General features: G+C 39.6%; 1 protein-coding gene across 4 annotated transcripts in view; it reads left to right on the top strand.

The window, feature by feature from the left end:
• The window catches only part of SNX16 (sorting nexin 16), a 34,151-nt gene extending 23,947 nt beyond the window's left edge, over nt 1-10,204 (top strand). For all 4 annotated transcript variants that reach the window (XM_055431584.2, XM_088844644.1, XM_055431585.2 and 1 more), the window contains 4 exons: nt 1,125-1,194; nt 5,201-5,337; nt 5,863-5,982; nt 7,005-10,204. In XM_055431584.2, coding sequence (XP_055287559.1) covers nt 1,125-1,194; nt 5,201-5,337; nt 5,863-5,982; nt 7,005-7,098 — 421 coding nt within the window. In that variant the 3' untranslated portion in view covers nt 7,099-10,204. The remainder of the gene's footprint in view (nt 1-1,124; nt 1,195-5,200; nt 5,338-5,862; nt 5,983-7,004) is intronic.
• The last annotated feature ends 10,056 nt before the right edge of the window (nt 10,205-20,260 follow it).

The following is a 20,260-nucleotide window of genomic DNA, read 5'->3' as shown; positions in this document are numbered from 1 at the left end:
AAAAAAAGCTTGAGAGTATTAACTTTCTTCCTCCATCAACTGAGTCCTATTGAAACAGAAGAAATGTATTGAACCCCTTAAAAAAGTGTTTTGTAAATTACAGTTGTGATGCCAGATTTAAATTTCATTCTTATGCCAGAGATTAAACAAAGTGGGACATAAAATATAACCTTGGAATTATAGTGGAAAAAAAAATTAGAGAATCCTTTGGACTTCATTTGAGTAGAACTCTTGTTATTTAGTCGCTAAGTCGTGTCCAACTTATAGCCCATGAGGCTCCTATGTCCAAGGGATTTCCCAGGCAAGAATATTGGAGTGGATTGCCATTTCCTTCTCCAGGGGATCTTCCTGACTGTCTCCTGTATTGCAGCTGAGTTCTTTATTGCTGAGCCACTAGGGAAGCCCAGTCATACTTTAAGTATCTGCATTTTTAACACACACAGAGAGCTGTCTCTCAGTCCCAAATTACTTTTTAGAAAGAGGAATGTTGTGTAACAAGGAAGTTCAGTTTTTACCTTCTTAACCTGTTTCTCATCATTGAAAAGTATAAATATAACAGTATCACATTATTTCATTATTTTGAAATTTTTGGTAATTCATAATTGAGATGGTCAGAATTCTTTCTCTTGAACTCTCTAGAGAAAATATTTAAGTAAATTATTATAATAAACATAATTGCAAGACAAATCTTTAATTTGTAATTACTTTAGATTCATTTCCTGAAGAGGAAGCGGTGATGTATAAATTAGAAATTGTATTTCTTCATAACAAGATAATGACTTTTTTAGACTAGTTCAGATTAACATTTCTCTGAAAGTAATGCTTTGCCTGTTCACCATTTAAGTTGATCTCTTGTACCATTATTCAGATTTATGTTTTATGTCATATAGACTATGTAACAAATTCAGAATCTCTGTGTTCATAGGATCTTAGAAATAACCTAAAATCTTTGTATCTTCTATTGATTTTATATTTGTGTTACTTGTGTGAAAACATATAAGCCTTCTTGCTTATCAGAAGAACCAACTTGCTTAAAACACCATAGCTTCGGAATAACTTTTGCTTTCTGCTGTCTTTTGTAAACGTATTTGTACCCCAGCTTTTTTTTTTTTTTCCTTTGAAAGCCTTGCAGTGAGAGACTTTCTTTGTCTGGATGATCCACCAGGTCCATTTGATAGCTTGGAAGAAAGCAGGGTAAGTGCTGTATTATATATCACATGAAAAGAGGAACAAATAATAGCGTACAATAACTGCATTGTTTCTTGAATGGAATAGCAAACAGCAAAATTATAATTTCAGACTGGTAGTTTTGCACAGAAAGCTTTTAATGTTTGAGTCAAAGCTTTCTTTCATTGAAGTACATGGACCTAATTCAGTGAAAAAAGTAAAGTTTTGTGCATGTCATATAGTCAGTGAAGCTCTAAAATTAAATCCTACATTTATTCTCTGTGTTTTTACCGTTTCAGAAAACAAAAATTTACTTGGAAGTTTATTTTACATTCAAAAGTAATATGTGTATGTTGAATTTTCTTCCATCCAAGTATCAAAGTGAGGAAACTACATTTAAAATCAAATTTAAAAACTAATCTCAGAAGTTGAAGTTACTATCTTGTTATCAGTTCAGCTCAAGCTTGATGCTACTCAAATTACACTAATTGACGTTTAAAGTGGCCTATTTCTTGAAGAAATTGGCTAGATTCACAGATTTGGTAATAATAGATTAGCTAGGATTTTATGCAAGTTTTTCCCCAAATGTTTAATGATTTTTAAGTGGAACAGATTTAATTGTTAATGTTTTCAGTTAAACTGAGTCTGTTCTTTGTGTTAGAAGAATGCCATAGCTTTTTTTAAAAACAGTTTTATTGAAGTAAAATTTTCATCCATATAATTTGTTATTTCATTTAAATGTACAATTTAATAACTTTTAGTAAATTTGTAGAGCTGTGCCTTCATTAACATACTCCAATTTTAGAAATTTCCATGACCTCAAAAAAAGTTGTACAAGCCATTTTGCAGTCATTCCTCAGTGCCAGACTCAGATGACCACTGCCGTGCTCTCAGTCTCTGCAAATTTCTTTCTGCTTATTTCATGTAGATGGAAGCATATCGTGTACATATAGTGCTTCCCCAGTGGCCCAGCGGTAAAGAATCTGCTTGCAATGCAGGAGACACAGGTTCGATCCCTGAATGGCAAAGATCCCCTGGAGGAGGGCATAGCAACCCATTCTAGTATTCTTGCTTGGAGAATCCCATGGACAGAGGAGCATAGCAGCCACAGTCCACAGGGTTGCAAAGAATAGGACACTACTAAAGCAACTTAGCACACACGTGTGTGTATAAATACGTATCCGTTCAGTTCAGTCACTCAGTCGTGTCCGACTTTGCGACCCCATGGACTGTAGCATGCCAGGCTTCCCTGTCCAATACCAACTCACGTGCATGTAAATGTATATGTGTCTATATAAATACATAATACCGTATGTACAATATGCATAGTATATAGCATCATCCATGTTACGCGTGCTGATGATGTGCTCAGTCTCTCAGTCATGTCAGACTCTTTGCAACCCATGGACTGTAGCCCACCAGGCTCCTCTGTCTGTGAAATTTTTCAGGCAGAAATACTGAAGCGGGTTGCCATTTTCTACTCCAGGGATCTTCCCAACCCAGGGATTGAACCCAGGTCTCGCATCTCCTGCACTGGCAGGCAAGCTCTTTACCACTAGTGCCACCTGGGAAGCCCATCCATGTTACAGTCCCTCAGTGTTTCATTACTTTTTATTATTGAATGGTTTTCCATTGTATACATATACCACATTTTGTCTGTCCAGTTACCAACTGAGGGATATTTGGATTATTTCCAGCTTTGTACTGTTATGAATAATGCAGCTGTGAACAATTCCAAGAAGACTTTATGTGGACAGATGTCTTCTTTTCTCTTAGGTTGGTTCCTGGGAGTAGAATGTCTGGTTATATGTTTGCCATATAACCAAACATTTATGTTAACTTTTTTTAAGAAGCAGAATTTTCTCAAGTGGCTATACCATTTTATGTTCCCACTTGTTGTGTATGAGAGTTCCAGTTTCTCCAGATTAGATGTTATCTGTCTTTTGGATTATAGCCTTTCTTATAGATATGTCATGGTATTTCATGAAACTTTTAATTTTATTTCTGTAATGATTTTCATGTTAATCGCTTTTTCATGTGCTTTTTATGCCATTTGTATGTTTTCCATGATGAAGCTCTTTGCTTATTTTTTTAGTTGGATTGTTTGTCTTACTGAGTTGTGAGAATTCTTTACATACAAGTCCTTTATCGAATACATGTTTTGCATATATTTTCTCATAGTCTGTGTCTTTTTATCTTAATGGTATATTTTGAAGTACTAATGTTTTTAATTATTAAGAAATTCATTTTATCACTTTTCTATTTTGGCTTATGCTTTTGGTATTGTATCACAAGAACTCTGCCTAACATATGACCACAAGTATTTTCTCCTTTTTTTTTTCTAGAAGCTTTATAGTTTTAACTCTTACATCCATCCTGAGCTAATTTTGTATGAGGTGTGAAGTAATGATCTTGAGTTTCTGTAAATATTTCATTGTCAGTGCCCTGCGTTGAGTTATGTTGGCGCCTTTGTCAAAAGTCAAGTGAATGTTAAGAAGAGGGTTCACCTCTGGACTCTCTTCTTTCATCGGCCTTGTTAGTCGCCCTTACGCTGCCAGAACCGCACAGTAGAGAGGAGTCAGTGACAAGCACATGCGAGACGTCAGTGTGGGGGTGGGGAGAGGAGGGAAGTGGGAAAGACTGGGCTGCCTGGAAGTGCCGTGACCTAAGAGGCCTGCCTGGTGGATTTGGTGATGAGGGATTAGGAGGTAGAGCAATGTTCCCTTGGGAGTGCATTCTAACCTACTGTTGGTCCATCCAATTAAAGAGGACCAATAGGCATATGCATGACAGCTATGTACTCAGAAAAGGTCTGGGCTGGAGATTAGCAGGAAAAAAAAGAAATGGAAGTTGATAGCAAATAGCATAGGTTATAGTTGAAGTGGTAACAGTAATTGCCCAAGGATGTCATATAGAGCAAGAGAATATATAATCAAGGACAAAACTGTGAATGCCCATATGCAAAAAACAAGTAGAAATCTCACTGTAAAGTTAGGGGAACCACAGAGTTTCACAGATGCCAATTTTTTTCTTTTTTACTTTTTAAGTATAGTAACATGCTGTGTAGTTGAGAAAACCAGCATTTTGGATTTGACAATTAGAAATCATTATTAGCATTTGCCTTGGCACAGTTAGTATAGAAAAGAGAGTAAAACTCTTAGTGAATTTGGCCATAGGTAGGGATGGGAGGGAGGGGGTAAATTTGGATGATAAAAAATTTCATCCAAAGGATTCTGGGAGGGTAGCATTTTTTTTCTGGGATGGGAATAAAGATCATCTGCTGGGCTTGGGATAACCAGGAGTAACATACTGTAGGGAGTTTGCAGGAATGAAGGGTTCAAACAGTCACACAGGAGACAGGGAATGATAAATAACAAGAGATCATTCAAAGAATTGATCAGCAATACTGAAAACCTCAGTGTGGTAAGTGACCCAGATTTTTTCATGACATCATTCTTCATGTCAGCATGATTTTAATTTTTATTCAGCAGTTTAGCTCCCTGGTATAAAGGATAAAATGTCCTTGCATGAATATAGTGAAAGGAGAAGCAAAGGGAAATAATATTGAAGGTATTATAGTGGAAATTCTGATTATCGGATATGTCTTCTGAGCTATCACAAATGGAATCAATAACCACAGTTTGTTTCTGTTTTGTTTTTTAAGTATAATCATCTCAGAGTGGGCAGAAGCAGACTGAGGAGAATAGAAACTAAAACAGTGATTATTGGTAATTTTTTCCGAGTTATACACTGGAGACATATCACGTATTCATTTCTGGCACCCTGACTTACGATTTAATAATTCTCAGGAAAAGGGACTTGTATTTATTTATGATTTCCCCAGTGAGTGAGAACTACGGTAGCAGAGACCTAAAATGATGAGAGTGGAGAACAAAACACCTGGGCTGTTTCCGTATATTCTGATTATCTGTGCTCTTGAACTCTTCAGTTACACTCTTCAGAAGTGTACTGCATAAGTAGTTCATGTTAGTCTCTTTCTGCATGTGGTTTTTATCTGCTGTTTGTTTTTAAGGCTTTCTGTGAAACTTTAGAAGAGACAAACTACCGTTTTCAAAAAGAACTACTTGAAAAACAGAAAGAGTTGGAATCACTGAAGAAACTGCTCAGTGAGAAGCAACTTCTTATAGACACTCTAGAAAACAGACTCAGGTATGTGCTGTGGACAGAACTTTCAGTCCGACAAGTTCAGCTCAATACTCTGGACCAAATACCTTTTGTCCATTAATATAATTTAGGAAATTTCTGACTCCAGAAGTCTTAGACTCATGGTGTACATCCTCATAGATGGGGAAAATTGCTGTCTGATTATTTATTTAGAAGGCTGAAAATTTGAAGGATAGGAAATAGCAGGAAAATTAAGCTGTAGCTGTTCACCAAGGCAACCATTATTTATTTTAACCTATTTAAATGATATTTTTGTTTCTAGTCATTTATACCAACTTTTCACATATTGAAACTTCTAGTTTGCCTTCTTGTCAGCATATATCAAATTGATGTTAAAATCATTTAATTGTAAGTACTGATTTCACTGTTGACACTTAGAGTCAGCAGTTTATTAAGTATATGACTCCACTTAGAGCAGCTAAAAGCTGCTAAAGCTACATGCATCGACAACAATAAATATATACCTATTTTATTCATAGAAAACAACTTGTCACTGTACTTTACCTCCAGGACATTATCTTTGAAACCTGAAGAATCGCTGCTCACATCAGGAACAGAAGGTAGACAGACCCTGAAGGTGGAGCCCTCTGCGCTTGAGGTTGATCAGGGTGTCCTGGATGAAGAATCTAGGTATATAATGTTTGATTTACTGTAGCCTAATCATCTGAGTAATTGGCGGGAAATAGTCGTGCTCTCGGAGAAGGCAATGGCAAGCCACTCCAGTACTCTTGCCTAGAAAATCCCATGGATGGAGGAGCCTGGTAGGCTGAAGTCTGTGGGGTCGCTAAGGGTCAGACATGACTGAGCGACTTGACTTTCACTTTTCACTTTCACACATTGGCGGAGGAAATGGCAACCCACTCCAGTGTTCTTACCTGGAGAATCCCAGGGAAGGGGGAGCCTGTGGGCTCCCGTCTATGGGGTCACACAGAGTCGGATACTACTGAAGTGACTTAGCAATCATCTGAGTAATTGGCGGGAAATAGTCATGCTCTATGGGGTATGTTTTTATGAATTCAGTTTCATTGTATCATGAATCTGGTGAGCAAACACAGGGAGACTCTTACCTATTCTAGGCTGTCCCTAAAAGTGAATCTTTGGCATCCAGGCTTTACATTTTATTACTTGTTTTGAAGATATGTCTGAATTCACAGTGGTGTGACGCGGTTAGTTCCTCAATTCTGTAACCGTGACAAATCACTTTACTCTCTCTCAGTGTCAGTCTTTTCCGTGTAAAAGTGGGACACCGCAATAGCATCTGTCCTGTCTACATAATAGGGGTGATGAACAGACAGTATATTAGAACACACATAGAATTTTTACTGCGTATAAATCCAAGGTCATCATTAGTACTTCAGTGATAGTCATTAAGCTATAACTATGAGAACAAATGTTATGTTGGTAAAGGTCATTACAAACTAGATTTTTATTGAAAAATAATAGGTCAGAAAGCTGAAAGAGTTAAAAATACATCCCCAAAGGTATTATCTGGCAATGATAACTTTATTAAATTTCTGATTGAATATTTAGATATTCTTTTTTATTGAGTATTTTTCCATTTAATATTCTTTACAGGAGGTAAAAAAAATTATAAGGTAATAGGTGAAGTAGTATGCATCTGGTCTCCTCATTGTGTTTCTCTTTTTTTGCAGAGCTGATAGTGAACAATACTCAAGTTTTAGTGAACCTAAAAATTCCATATCAGACATAGAAGTAGCAGAAGTGGCATATAATGCAGAAGACTAATGCAACTCCAGCGGTTCCTTCCATTTTTACGTTCCTGTGAATTTAGAATAGAGTGACAAATATTTAAAAAGAAAAAAAAGAGACTGCAGCATCTACATTAAACAGCCAGATTGCACATGTATAAAGTTTACATAAAGGAAAATTAAAGTTATTGGTGTAGGAAATATATTCACTGTTCCTCTAAATTGTCTTTTAGACAAACTTTGTATTTAATACACTAAAAAAAATCTAGTTGAGAGTTCTGTCATCAAGGCCTACATCCTTAAATACTGTACATAAATTATTTTGGTATTTTGCCAGTGTATTGATCCAGACTAACATGGGTGAGCACACTTTGTGTGTATGTGTTTAAATCACCAGTTGTATTAGTCAAGTGGATGTAAATTGCATGTTGCTGTCTGTTGAATATATACTTCCTTGTGTCTCTGACCTGATACATTTTTATTAATGGTTTAAATGAGTGATAAAGATGAGTTTTAAATATTGACATGTTTATCATCTCTAAATGAAAGTTGCTTATTTGGAATGTTACCATTTACAAGAAGAAAACTTTCTAGTACCAAAGCAAAACTCTGAAAAAGCTGTAATAACAAAGCTAAAGTGATAACATAGCTTTGATTTGAAAAGCAAATTCATTAATATCCAAATACTATAATAAGTGTACCAGTGTATTATATGTTACACTTATTTATTTTCCATGTAATCTTTATCTTAATCTCTACCTATAGAATCAGTGGGTTTGCCTTTTTTAGAACACTACCTCTTTTAGCTAATCAGGGCATACTCTTTTGAAAATACAGATTCTAAGCAAATAGGCAGTTATACAAAAAAACGAGAAAAAGCCATATATCCTGCAGAGTTCCTATGTCAACCCCTGGCATTGCATTTTTATTTCTGTATGTGTAAACATGTTGCTATAATGTCTTGATGCTGATTTTCTTCTTAATATATTTAGCTAAGTGATGCACTTTATGATAATTAAACTCCTTTGTGCCAAATTTAATTGGTGAATTTCTTTAGTAAGTGGACTTAGGAAAAAGAATTATATAGTGCCTTCACTATTTCACCTTTTACAAAAGTCTCCTAGAGTCCTGTGAGTCTGCTTTATGAAATAATGCTTATTTCAGCTTTGCATATAGTTGTCAAAAGTGACTTGTTTCGTTTTACAGTATGAAGTTACTCATTTTTTATTTCTACTGTTTTGCATATTGCTGTTAATAAGCATGGTAATCATTCTAGCATTTTGAAATTCCAGTTGGAATATTGAACTGCATATGCTTTCTAAAAACTGAAGGAAACTTATTGGGGAATTAGAATAACAATCTCCATTTTTTCCCTCCTCTAAAATTTATCAGTGTCTTGATGTACAGCATATTAAGATACGATTGTTTAAAATTCTACTGACATAGATAAACAGATACAATGGCTATTGTTAGTCTTTGACCTAAAAAGGAGACTGCTTTTTACCAAAGTACCAAAACTTTTTTAAAGTTTTCATCAGAATGGACAGGTATGCTTTATCTCAGAACATTTTTGACAAATTGTATTAGAAATATGTTTGCTCTCCTGGGAAATGGAAAGAGTATAATAAAATGGTCTACTTTTTCATTTCAAACTGTTTAAAAAGGCTTAAAGAGAACAATCATTTAAATTAATATCGTTTTTAGTCTAATAAAACACAATAATAAATTTCAGGTATTATAGTGCTACATATATGTCTGTTTTAAAGTGAACCATACACTTTCAAAATCTGGCCTTTCAGAAGATTGTATTTAAAACTTAAATGGAAAAAGAAAAACTCTTGATAATTAGTGAAATCACTATTATTTATATATATTCAGAATTTAATTTTTTTACTTTTATAATGCATTTTATTCCCAGTATTATATTCATTTAATAAATTATTTTTCAGTAAATAGTAGCTGTCTTGTCAGATCGTGAATGCCATTTTTCTCCTCCAGTTTCTGTGCTCTTGTTTTCCCTTACAATTATTGTAAATCGAATTGTAGTGGACTGTAGTGACTAACACAACAGGTATTTTCATTCCTCTTCTTTGCCACCTCCAAAATGAGAGTTTGGGAAGCTTGTTTCCTCAGCTCCCCTTGCAGCCAGGTTTGAGCCTGTGACACAGACAGTCAGTGACACACGTGGACGTCTGCTGGTAACTGTGTCTGCTGCATTTCACAGATGGGGCCTGAGTCTGTGATTTCCTGTTTAAGTTTATACTTTGTATTACTGACCATTTTAAGTCTCTGTGAGTTGGTGCAGTGCACTTCAGATGTAACCAACATTAATAAGAAATCTGAACATAACTGAAACAGAACACATTCTGTGAAGTTTTTTAACCTTTTAAAAATTAAGTCTGTGTAAAGAAATACAACTGTAAAATTCAGCATTTAGAATGTGTTCTATCTACTAAGCTTAGATTAGCCATTTAAAGCACAGTCATTTAGAAAACCTGGTTGGGGACGTCCCCAGTGACTCCAACTCCGCCCTCCAGTGCTGGGTCCTGGGTTTAATCCCTGGTGAGGGATCTAACTCCCACACACCACCACTGGTAACCCACGTGCCACAACTAAAAGACCCCGCCCGCCACAACTGAGACGCATCACAGCCAAATCAGTGAAGACTGTTTCTTTTAAAAAAAAAAAATCAACAAATGTTTATTTAAAGGAAGAAAGCATTGTCCTGAGATAAGTCATGTAGTGTACTGCACATGTCTGTGAGATTAGAAGGGAACAGTGGCCTTAGGTCTAAGAATAATTAGTCTGGTTTCGAAATGGGTTTTTATTACTTCCAGTGATGTTAAAACAAGTGTGTATTCCCAACTAGTAAAGAAAGGAATCTAGATTTTCTGGGAGATTTTCAAAGAGCTATGTATTTGGTCCACATTTTGATTCTTCGTAGAAGTAGCTTTGTTCTGTTGCTGTTTATTTCGATGCTGTTGGCTTGTACTGGTAAAAATGGTCCCCAAAACTTTATTTTCAGTACATGTGTGTTTAAAACTGATGTCTTCTCTGTCACATTGTGTGCCCTTTATGAGGACTCATGGGAGAGAATTCTCTTAGGCCTCAGTTCCAGTAAAACCTGTGCTTCTCCTAAACAAGTGGTTTGTTTTTGTCTTAAAGACTATATTACTACCTTGTTTTGTCTTCTGGGCAGCTCTAAGCCAGATTGTGGTTCCCCTGTAGCTGCTGTATAGAAGCTTGTGAGTTACCCTTCTGTGTAGCGAGTATGACTGTTTTCCTCTCAGTTTCTCTTAACTCCAATTTTCTTCACTATTTAACTTACTCAATTAGAGCGGATGAATTTTTGTACCAGTAAAGTCTCAGATCCGAATATTTTAGACTGTGTTAGATAAGAACTTGCCATAGCCTGCACTGAAACGATTGCTGTACCTTTAAGTGATACCAGTAACTATACAAATTACTTTAAAAGGTGCCTTTAAGTAAAATCAGTAAACATGAGTGCAGATTTAGACATGCTGTCTATTGGTAGCTTTTTGGCCAGAGCACAATATTAATAAACTCAAGTTATGGTTTTAACCATTGCCTCAAATTAGAGCAGCTGCTACTTACCATTTTGATATTTATCACTGACAGAAAAGTGATAAATATCAGAAAGTGACAAAAGTGATCTTTTCCATAGGATGTAACAGAAAAACCTGAACGAAATTTTTGGCCAACCCAATAGAACAGTGTTGTGTTATCTCCAGATAAAACAAATCATTAAAAATACAGCCAGTGTCTACTGGGTAGATGAAAGACAGCATTTTAGATACAGGGAAGATTAGGTACAGACTTCACATATCCTAGTGCAATGTTTGCAACCCAGCTAATTGTAATCAAAGAGTTACTAGTGTTAGTACCTGAAATCCTCTGCTACACCGTGAAATACAAAACCCATCCTGGGGAGATCGAGCTCATGAGCGGAGAAGTCAAGAATGACCTGATCGGCCGATCTAGTTTTCCAGCTCCATATATAACAAATATGCAGTGACTAACCCAACAGGTATTTCCGTTCCTCTTCTTCGCCACCTCCAAAACAAGAATTGGAGAAACTTGTCTCAGCTCCCCTTGCAGCTCGGTTTGAGCCTGTGACACAGAGTCAGTGACACACATGGGCGTTTGCTGGTAGCTTCTGGGAGATGTCTCGCTTTTCTTGTAAGAAGGTAAACATGTCACCGACCTGGCCTCTCCGCCTGCCTCCTGTTTTGACCTCAGGAGCTATCCAGAGGTATCACGAAAACCACGGGGGAAGAGGAAGAGAATCACAGCGACTCCAGCTGCTTGTCAGACCACTCTGAGCTGTAGCTGTTTGTTAATTACGCCAAGATAGAAGTTATCTTCAGTTTGGACTGTAGCTTGTAAGCTTTGGAAGAAAACAAAAGGCCCCCCTGGGATGATACTGTATATCACCAAAGAAAAAAAGGAGAAAAAAGTTTTGAAAGCTAGAGGGAAGATAAGAAATCTATTAGACATATCACTTTACATTTGAGGCTCCTTTTGACAAATCAAATATGAATGAAAAGATCTATTATTCTGTGTATAGATATTAGTCTGGTCAGGTAACTAAAACAACACCACAGACTGGATGGCTGAAACAACGAACGTACACTTCTGGAGGCTGGGCACCAAGATCTAGGGGCCAGCAGGGTTGGCGTCTGGTGAAGACTGTCCCTGGGGTTGCAGTCAGCTGCCTTCTCACGTGGCCCTTCCTTCGGGTGTCTCTCATAAGTACAGTAGTTCTGTTGGATCAGGGCCTACCCTTGTGACCTTGTTTAACCTTAATTACTCCCTTGTGAGTATTGGTGCATGTGTGTGTGCGCGTGTGTGCTCAGTCATGTCTCTTTCTGAACCCCTGGACTGTAACCCACCATCTTCCTCTGTCCATGGGATTTCCCAGGCAAGAATACTGGAGTCTATTGCCGCTTTCTGCTCCAGGGGATCTTCCCAATCCAGGGATCAAACCTGCGGCTCCTGCATTGCAGGTGGCTTCTTTGCTACTGAGCCACTTCAGAAGCCAGAGGCTCCATTTACAAACACAGCCAACTCTCAGGAGGTAGGACTTCAATATATGAATTTGGGGAGAACATGAACATCAGTCCCGAACAGTATGGAATGAATGTGACATCATTAAATGTCTACAGAGATTTTTCTTCGTTCAAAAGATAAAAGGAGATAGACAAAAAAAAAACAAAAACAGCCTATTCTTTAATTTGTTCATTCAACAACACTGAGTATCTACTGTGTATCTGCTCTGGGTTATAAAAATTGTTGAGAAGTATGTGATCCCTTCTAGGAGTTCAGAGTGGATTTTTTATGATCTACAGCGGCATGAGGTCAATGTGGTAACAGAGACAGTCGTGATGAACCTTGGGAATGAGGACTGGAAAGGGGCAAACAGTGACAAGCAGAAGTCCAGTGCTTTAGCTGCTTTTTAAAGTGTAACGCAAGGGCACACCAAGCAGAAGCGCCAGCTCCAGCCTGCACAAGACACAAGTATTATTAGCCCTAATTCTCCCTCCCTCTTCCCGTACCTTCGATACAGCTACAAAATGCAAAAGCCCACTTCCCTGATGTAATAGATTAGAGACACTGCGATACACACGGCAAACGTTTTAATGTAGGGCGCATACTGTATACTCATTTACCAATGCTAACAGCAGTTCAAACTTTTACTTGGTATAGCTTCACTAGGATGAGAGTTTTTGGTTCTCTCTCTTGATAAGCCACACCTCTAGCGCTTTGTCTGAATCTTAGCTTTGGTTTCTGTAGAACGAAGTCATGAGACGTGTATGAAGGAATCTGTGACATGAAACATATTTTCTTACTGTTTTTTTTTTCAATCCTGTACTGTTATTTTGCCTTTATTTTACCAAATGTCATCTGACCTAGTTTTTCCTAGAAATAATTATTTACTCTCATATTTCACTGTTTTATAGGCTATTAATAAATATTTAAACTTGGTTTAAGTACGCCTGATACACAGAATTTTGAAAACAAAGCTGATAGTTTAGTAATTGATCACACAGGAGTGCAGGTGTTCTAAGCAGTCAATCTACCGTGAACATTCAGCTTCTCATGGGTGTTGATGAGCCCATTCCATAGAGAACATGGAAAACTCAAGTGGCTAAGCTATGTCTGTATTCTGAGCTTGGAGGTGACAGCAGATCGCCTGTTATGCCTTGACTCCACTGCCATCGCCCTGACCCGAATCACAAAAACACTTCATGGCATACAGCACTGGGAGGGTCTGTCAGCCTCCACCTCTGCCCCACTTTAATCCAGTCTCCCAGAGTGGCCTTCCTGTTCTGTTTGAGAAACATTAATCATACCATGTTTTTTTCTCTACCTAAAAATTTTCAGAGTCCTCATCACTTTTGATATAGCACCCAAACCTCTATGGTCTCCAAACGTGGCTCCACTCTGCTGACCCCTCTCCTCACTGCCACGGGCCACCTGTTCCTTGACCGATTAAGGTCTGCTGCTGCCTGACCTTCCCATAACCCCTGTCTAGAGAGCCATACCCCAAGTCCTAACTGGCTCTTCTCCTCCAAGACTTAGGTTAAATGTTACCTCTTCAGGCAACCTAAAATAGTCCTCAAAACAGCCACTTCAATTTCAATTTTCTTATGTTCTTATTATCTGTTCCACTTGTCCGCCTCCCCAAAGCCTGCCCCAAAAGACAAGGCTTTGCCTATTTTCCTCTAATCCCTGCCTGCCCCACAACTACCATTAGAAAGAAATGGCAGATGCTCAAAATATGTATTGAATAACCTAAGTTAGGAAGATAGAGAAAATAGAGGTATTCAAAAGGAAAATTTAAGTCTTGGGGATTGATACTTTCTGTGGGCTGTTGTGCTACCAACTGAGGAAAAGAATTATGCAGGAAGACCGGGGGTTAGGGGCCAGATTCAGCTTGGGTCACTGGATGTGAAATACGATGGGTCATCCAAGTGGAGCTCTCGAGCAGGCATCCAAAACTCAGAGCAGCAGTCTGCCTGGTGGAACTCAAGTCAGATTCATGAGGATTAACTGTTCTTCACAGCCGTTGCCTAGTCTACACAGATCTAAACCCTATCAGGGCCTCATTTGTTAGCAGCACTGAAATGAACACCAGAAGCACATGACCCCAGGTGTACTACTGTGACAAGTGTCACAGAAACACGCTTCCTGGGCCCAGCTGTCTCACCCAGGTAATTTGTTTTTCATTCCAAAAGTAATTTGCAATCAGAGAGAACTGTGTTTCTCTTCTTCCTTTAGAGGGGATACAATAAGAGCACCATACCACAGTTTTGTCCTGTTTTGGCTAATTTTAATATTTAGCATTTAAAATAAAGGTTAAGAAAAATATACAGTAAAATTTAGATACTTCAACCTCACTAGTAATCAGATATAGTTGCTATTTTTTTAATGTATTTTCAGTAGAGTTGGAGCAATGATGTCTGTGTATTGCTGGTAGGAGTGTGGACTGGTTCAAGAATAGCACTTCTGGAGTTGATCTGACTACATACAGCAAGACTACTAAAACTGTTCATAGCCTCCAATCTAGCAATTACACTCTGAGGAACTTATACAAAAGAAATATATATGATGTTTAATAATTTTGCTTAAAGGATATACATCACATTTATCTTGAACATGTCAGCCAGTTTCCAGTACTGAGGGGATTTTGTCAAATATTTTATGATAGATAAAAGTGGACTGTTTTGTACCCAATAAAGCAATGTTACGGAAGATTTAAGGATATTCATGATATAATTAAAAGAAGCCATACTATCTTGAAGTATGATAATATTATCTCACTTCAAGATAGTATTATCTCACTTTTAGAAGAAAAAAAAGTGTACAACATTTATGCATTTGTATACAGAAAAAATAAAATCATAGTCATGGTTATCTACTTGATGGAATTATGAAGGAATCTTATTTCCTTCCTGTCACAGATCTGTATTCTCTCTCTTTTCTATAATAAGCATGTACTGAAAAAAGTCTTTGTAATTTTTAAATTATTTTCAAACTAATAGTAATTAGTGTGTGTTTTACCCCATCAGCTACAGTGTATTTGCCTAAAGGCAAAGTCTTTCATCTACTTCACTCCTATCAAAGGAAGACAGTGCCATCCACACTATGGCACTATGGTGGTCCAAATGGAGTGTGAAAATCCTCAATTTGGTCCGTCCCATAGTAGGCACTTGTAAGTGAACAGACTCTGACAAACAACCCCCTGCACCGAATAGCATCACCTTGGCCGTTCAGGAGTCTACCTGTGAACAGGAAAAACAGTGGAAATCCTTCATTAAACTGACACTGGTGGACGGACTGAAAGTCATTCGTTAACTAACCTTGTTATGCCATCATTTACTCTATATTTTACATTTTGAAAGCTTGACTAGGCTCTGTCTGCTTTACAACTGGTTTTTGTTCTAACCACGCTTCACCATGACGTAATCCGTTGAGACTGCATGTTAAGTAGCTCAGTCGTGTCCGACTCTGTGCGACCCCATGGACTGCAGCCCGCCAGGCTCCTCTGTCCCTGGGACTGGGTGGGTTGCCAGGCCCCCCTCCAGGGGATCTTCCCGACCCGGAGATCGAATCCACACGTCTCACATCTCCTGCCCTGGCAGGCGGGTTCTTTACCACCTGCGCCGCCTGCGAAGCCCTGTCTATCACGGGCTCAGTCCTTTCAGTCGTGTCCGACTCTCTGCGACCCCATGGACTGCAGCCCGCCAGGCTCCTCTGCGCGTGGGATTCCCCAGGCAAGAACACTCGAGTGGGGTGCCCTGCCCGCTTCCAGGGGATCTTCCCCGCCCAGGGATCGAACCCGCTTCTCCTCTGTCTCCCGCGTTGGCAGGTGGGCCCTCACTAGTGCCACCTGGGATCGACGATGGTCTTTCAGATTAATCTTAAAATGCCTTCCAATATATAAGATAATGGAAATCGGCATAACGATTGCGATGGGACAATTTGTAAAGTTTGAACTGGTGGTTAAGCAAGAATAAAGCAAATATTTGTGTGGACAAACAGGGCTTTGGGGGCTTCCCAGGTGGCGCTAGTAGTAAAGAACCCACCTGCCAACACAGGAGACAAGAGACTCAGGTTTGATTCCTGGGTTGGGACGATCCCCTGGAGGAGGGCATGGCAACCCGCTCCAGTATTCTTGCCTGGAGAATCCCATGGACAGAGGAGCCTGGCGGGCTACAGTCCAAGGGGTCGCAAAGAGTTGGACAGGACAGGAGCGCTTTAGCACGCATGCACAGGGCTTCAGGAAAGCAGATTAGTTAGAGATGAAAGGTAAGTGGAGACTTTTGTAAAGAATCTAATGGGAGATTTCCAAGTGAGCCAGGCCAAGCACAAGGAGATGATACAGATTTGGAGTCTGCTCAAAAATGCCACGTCTGGCCACCTCAACTAAATGGGCCCACAAGCAGTGCAAACGGTTTGCCTAAAGGATACGGATCGCTTCCAAGCCAGCCTCCAGCCTGGCGACTGATGCAGCACACTCAGAGCAACAACTGCACAAAGTCACGGACGCAGAGAAACCACCAGGTCCCTCCCTGTGTTCGGTCCACCAGCTGAAGTGGAGCCATGACAGCCCACCCACCACCATACAAGGGAACCGCTTGCTGCGCCACCATTACCGGACAGTTACTTCTATTTTTTAATGCGTTCATGTTTCACAAAAGACTATCAATCACCATCTCTAATTTTATACTCATTAATCAAAATAAGGGCTTTGCTTTTCCTTAAAATGGATTAATAATGCTTTACGTATGATAAATGGACAGGAATTGGAAGACAGAGGAAGAAGTGAAAGATGGCCCAAGGTGAACTAATGAAAGCATGCATAATAAGGAAGAGCAAGTTACAACAGCGAATGGGCTCGTGCCCCAGAAATGAAGGAAAGATGAGCAGAAAAATACGGTGGATAAGAGCGGAACAGACAAAAACAGGAGGGCACTCAGTGTGGGAGGCTGAAAATTCAGTTTCAGACCTCAATCCTTCAGATTCTCCATCAATGATTTATTTACAGGATCTTGGAGAAACTGGTTTTATAGTACGTGAACGGCTTTATGTTCAAAGTAAGATTTTACTGTATGTGTTGAAAGATATAAATATGTTTACAAATGTCTTTCAGTTTTTAGCTAGGTAATACATTAATTTCTCCTTTTGTGGTTGATACAGTGTGTGTGTCTGTGTGTGTGTGTGTGTGTGTCACTCAGTCGTGTCTGACCCTTTGCAACCCAATGGACTGTAACCCACCAGGCTCCTCTGTCCATGGGATTCTCCAGGCAAGAATACTGGAGAGGGTTGCCATGTCCTTCTCCACGGGATCTTCCAGACCCAGGGATCAAACCCAGGTCTCCTGCATTGCAGGCAGATTCTTTACCGTCTGAGCCACCAGGGAAGCCCCTGATATGGTTTAGGTGGATATATTCATAATGCCATCCTCAAATATCTTGTAAAAATCTGTGGGGTTTACTTTTCTGAATATGTCATCTACAAAATGTTTCCTTATTTTCTCCCGTTCTTGGAACCCCAGAACTTTCCAAGTTCACTTATCTCTTAATCCAAAGCTAGTTAAGAATATACTTTAAAATTAAACAGACCTAAGCTTGGGTTCTTGCTTCTCACCAAGTAAAGCAAATTACCTCAGCTCTCTGAGCCTCAGCACTAATTTGAAATAGAGATAATGAGAGTGCTCGCCAGCTTGTTTTGTTGAAAGGAGGACACGCGAGAGGGTGTGTCAAGCGCGCAGCTGTGGACCTGGCATCACCTGTGCCTTGGAAACAGCAGCCGAGCCCAGGGCAGCGGGGGCTTGCACGTGTGCCCAGTGTGCGCTTTGGCGCACAGGCGAGGTTGTGTGCAGTTGGGCACTTCCGCTTCACGCAGTGCCCACCACACTGTGTCCCTTAGAGCTCACAGTTCAGCCACAGCCGGAGAGTTACAGGAGGAGAGAAAGCTCCCTGAAATGCTGAACTGTCCATATGCCTACCGTTCATAGTTCTCTTTGGTGATGGTGGGATCTCTGTTTGAATATATTCACAGACATGCATGTTTAAGGCACCCTAGTTGACAATTAATCTGAGGTCACCTCCTCGAGGTCACCTCTCACTCTGCTTCTCACTTCTTAGTCATACTAGCCTTTTCAGCACCTGCAGTGTCCTACTTTCCTACCTCAAACCTTCACGGACAACATTATCGCTACATTTTCTTTCAATAGGAATAAAGCCAAAACTTACAGAAACCTCAACTTCCTGCTTCTGCAGTCTGCCCTAAAAGTCTTGTTTTATGAGTGATGCTTACAATTGTTCTATAAACAGTGAAATTTAAAATGTAAATACATAAAGCAAATAGGCATACGGTTTAAGGACACAAAGATAGAGGGAAATGAGAGAAGTTGATGTATTGTCAGAAATCAAATTCCTTCAGACATTCTTGGAAGCGTCTTTCTTTCGGTTTAGTCTCACCTTTCAAATATGTCAGAGGAATACTATTGACTCAGTGTGCTGTCGAGGCATGAGAAGCTGACACAGAAGTCACTCCCTAAACGTACTTCCAAGGCGCGGCACGGCCACCGTGACCAGGCAGTGTGCCCTGTGCCTTGGTTGATGCCGCACTCAATTGCACAGAGAGTTTTTAATTCTAAAATGTTTGAAAGTAAATATTCTTTGAGTGAAGTTATTCCATTCTTTGTTCACAAGCTTCTGCCAAGAAGTGACGTCATCTAAGAAATTTGTATTTTGCGATATGTAAGGAAGAATTTCCTCGTGCACATTATACATGCTGAGTCGCTTCAGTCGGGTCACTCTCTATGACTCCACTGATTGTAGCCCGCCAGGCTACTCTGTCCATGGGATTCTCTAGGCAAAGATCCTGGAATGGATTGCCATTTCCTCCTTCAGGAGATCTTCCCGACCCAGGGATCAAACCCACATCTCTTATGTCTCCTGCATTGACAGACAGGTTCTTTACCACACACCACCTGGGAAGCTCTAAGAATTTCCTTAAATTTAACCAATTTAATCATGAAATTCTCACCCATGTCTATAGCGTTTCTGGAGAAATGATGGCAACAAAACCACAATCCATGCTGGCCTTGGATTCTGTCTACAGAAATATCATTGGAACATTTTAGACCTTGCTCTCAATTACCCAACATTTTGTGGTCTCTATGCCCACCTGAACGGTAGGGCCTGCTCTGGACACATGTGCAATGAACAAGGCCCTTCCTGACCCAGCTGCTTCCGCAGGCCCCTCTGAGAGCCCTCGACTCCAGATATGCTGTCTTCCAGCTCCGCGTGGTGTGTCTCCACCGGGACGCCCTGGAAGGTGGGCCCCCAGCACCGTGTGCCTCTAGTCGGGCACTTACTGCTTTGGGTTGTACTTGTTTAAGTCCATTCCCCATGCAGACGCTAAGCATACGCACGCCAGAGGCTCTACGGATATGTGTTTCATATGAATGGATGGATTAATCTTGGAAATCAAAAATAAGTTAAAAATAAGGTATTTGAATCTCTTAGCCCTCAAACAATTAATGCCTTATGATTAATATGGACTCAGAGGGTCTATTATAACTAGAAGTACTTTGAGAATTGGCTGGTTTAAACTGACCCTCAGCACAAATGCCATAGGTAACAAATTTGCCTTTCCCCCAGAAGCTACTGTGATTCAAAAAGCTCTTCCACAGCGGTTGAGGGGTGCAAGTTTGCAGACAGACTCTACTTCATTAGCTCCGAATCCTAGAACTTTCATGCCTGATGGAGCCCATCAAGTAAGTCTTCTGCTCCAAACCGATCATCTTACAGGTCAAACCTCACACCAGGAAGATTACCTGAATGCTGATGGAGCGGTAGAATGCTGTGGAAAACAGGTCTCTTTGGTCCCCAGCCCGGTGCTGTTGTGTTTGTTTAGATCCATAAAGATGGCATGGACATTGGATCATAGCCGCTATCTGTGTGTTAACTTTTTCACAGCCACTGGAGAGAGGTTCTCAATTTTGTCCTTGATTCCAGACTCCAGTTCTACCTTTTAGGCTTACATCGATCGAAGAGGTTGGTGAAGAAAGGTCATGCAACATATTTTCAGTAATTACTTATTTAGTTGGAGTGTAGTTGCTTCAAAATGCCTTAGTTTCTGCTGCACAGCAAAGCGAATCA

The sequence above is a fragment of the Moschus berezovskii genome, chromosome 16, assembly GCF_049115385.1.
Source record: "Moschus berezovskii isolate FMDL1 chromosome 16, NW_MosBer_1.0, whole genome shotgun sequence".
Classification (NCBI taxonomy): Eukaryota; Metazoa; Chordata; class Mammalia; order Artiodactyla; family Moschidae; genus Moschus; species Moschus berezovskii.
This window is presented reverse-complemented; position numbering and strand designations above follow the sequence as displayed.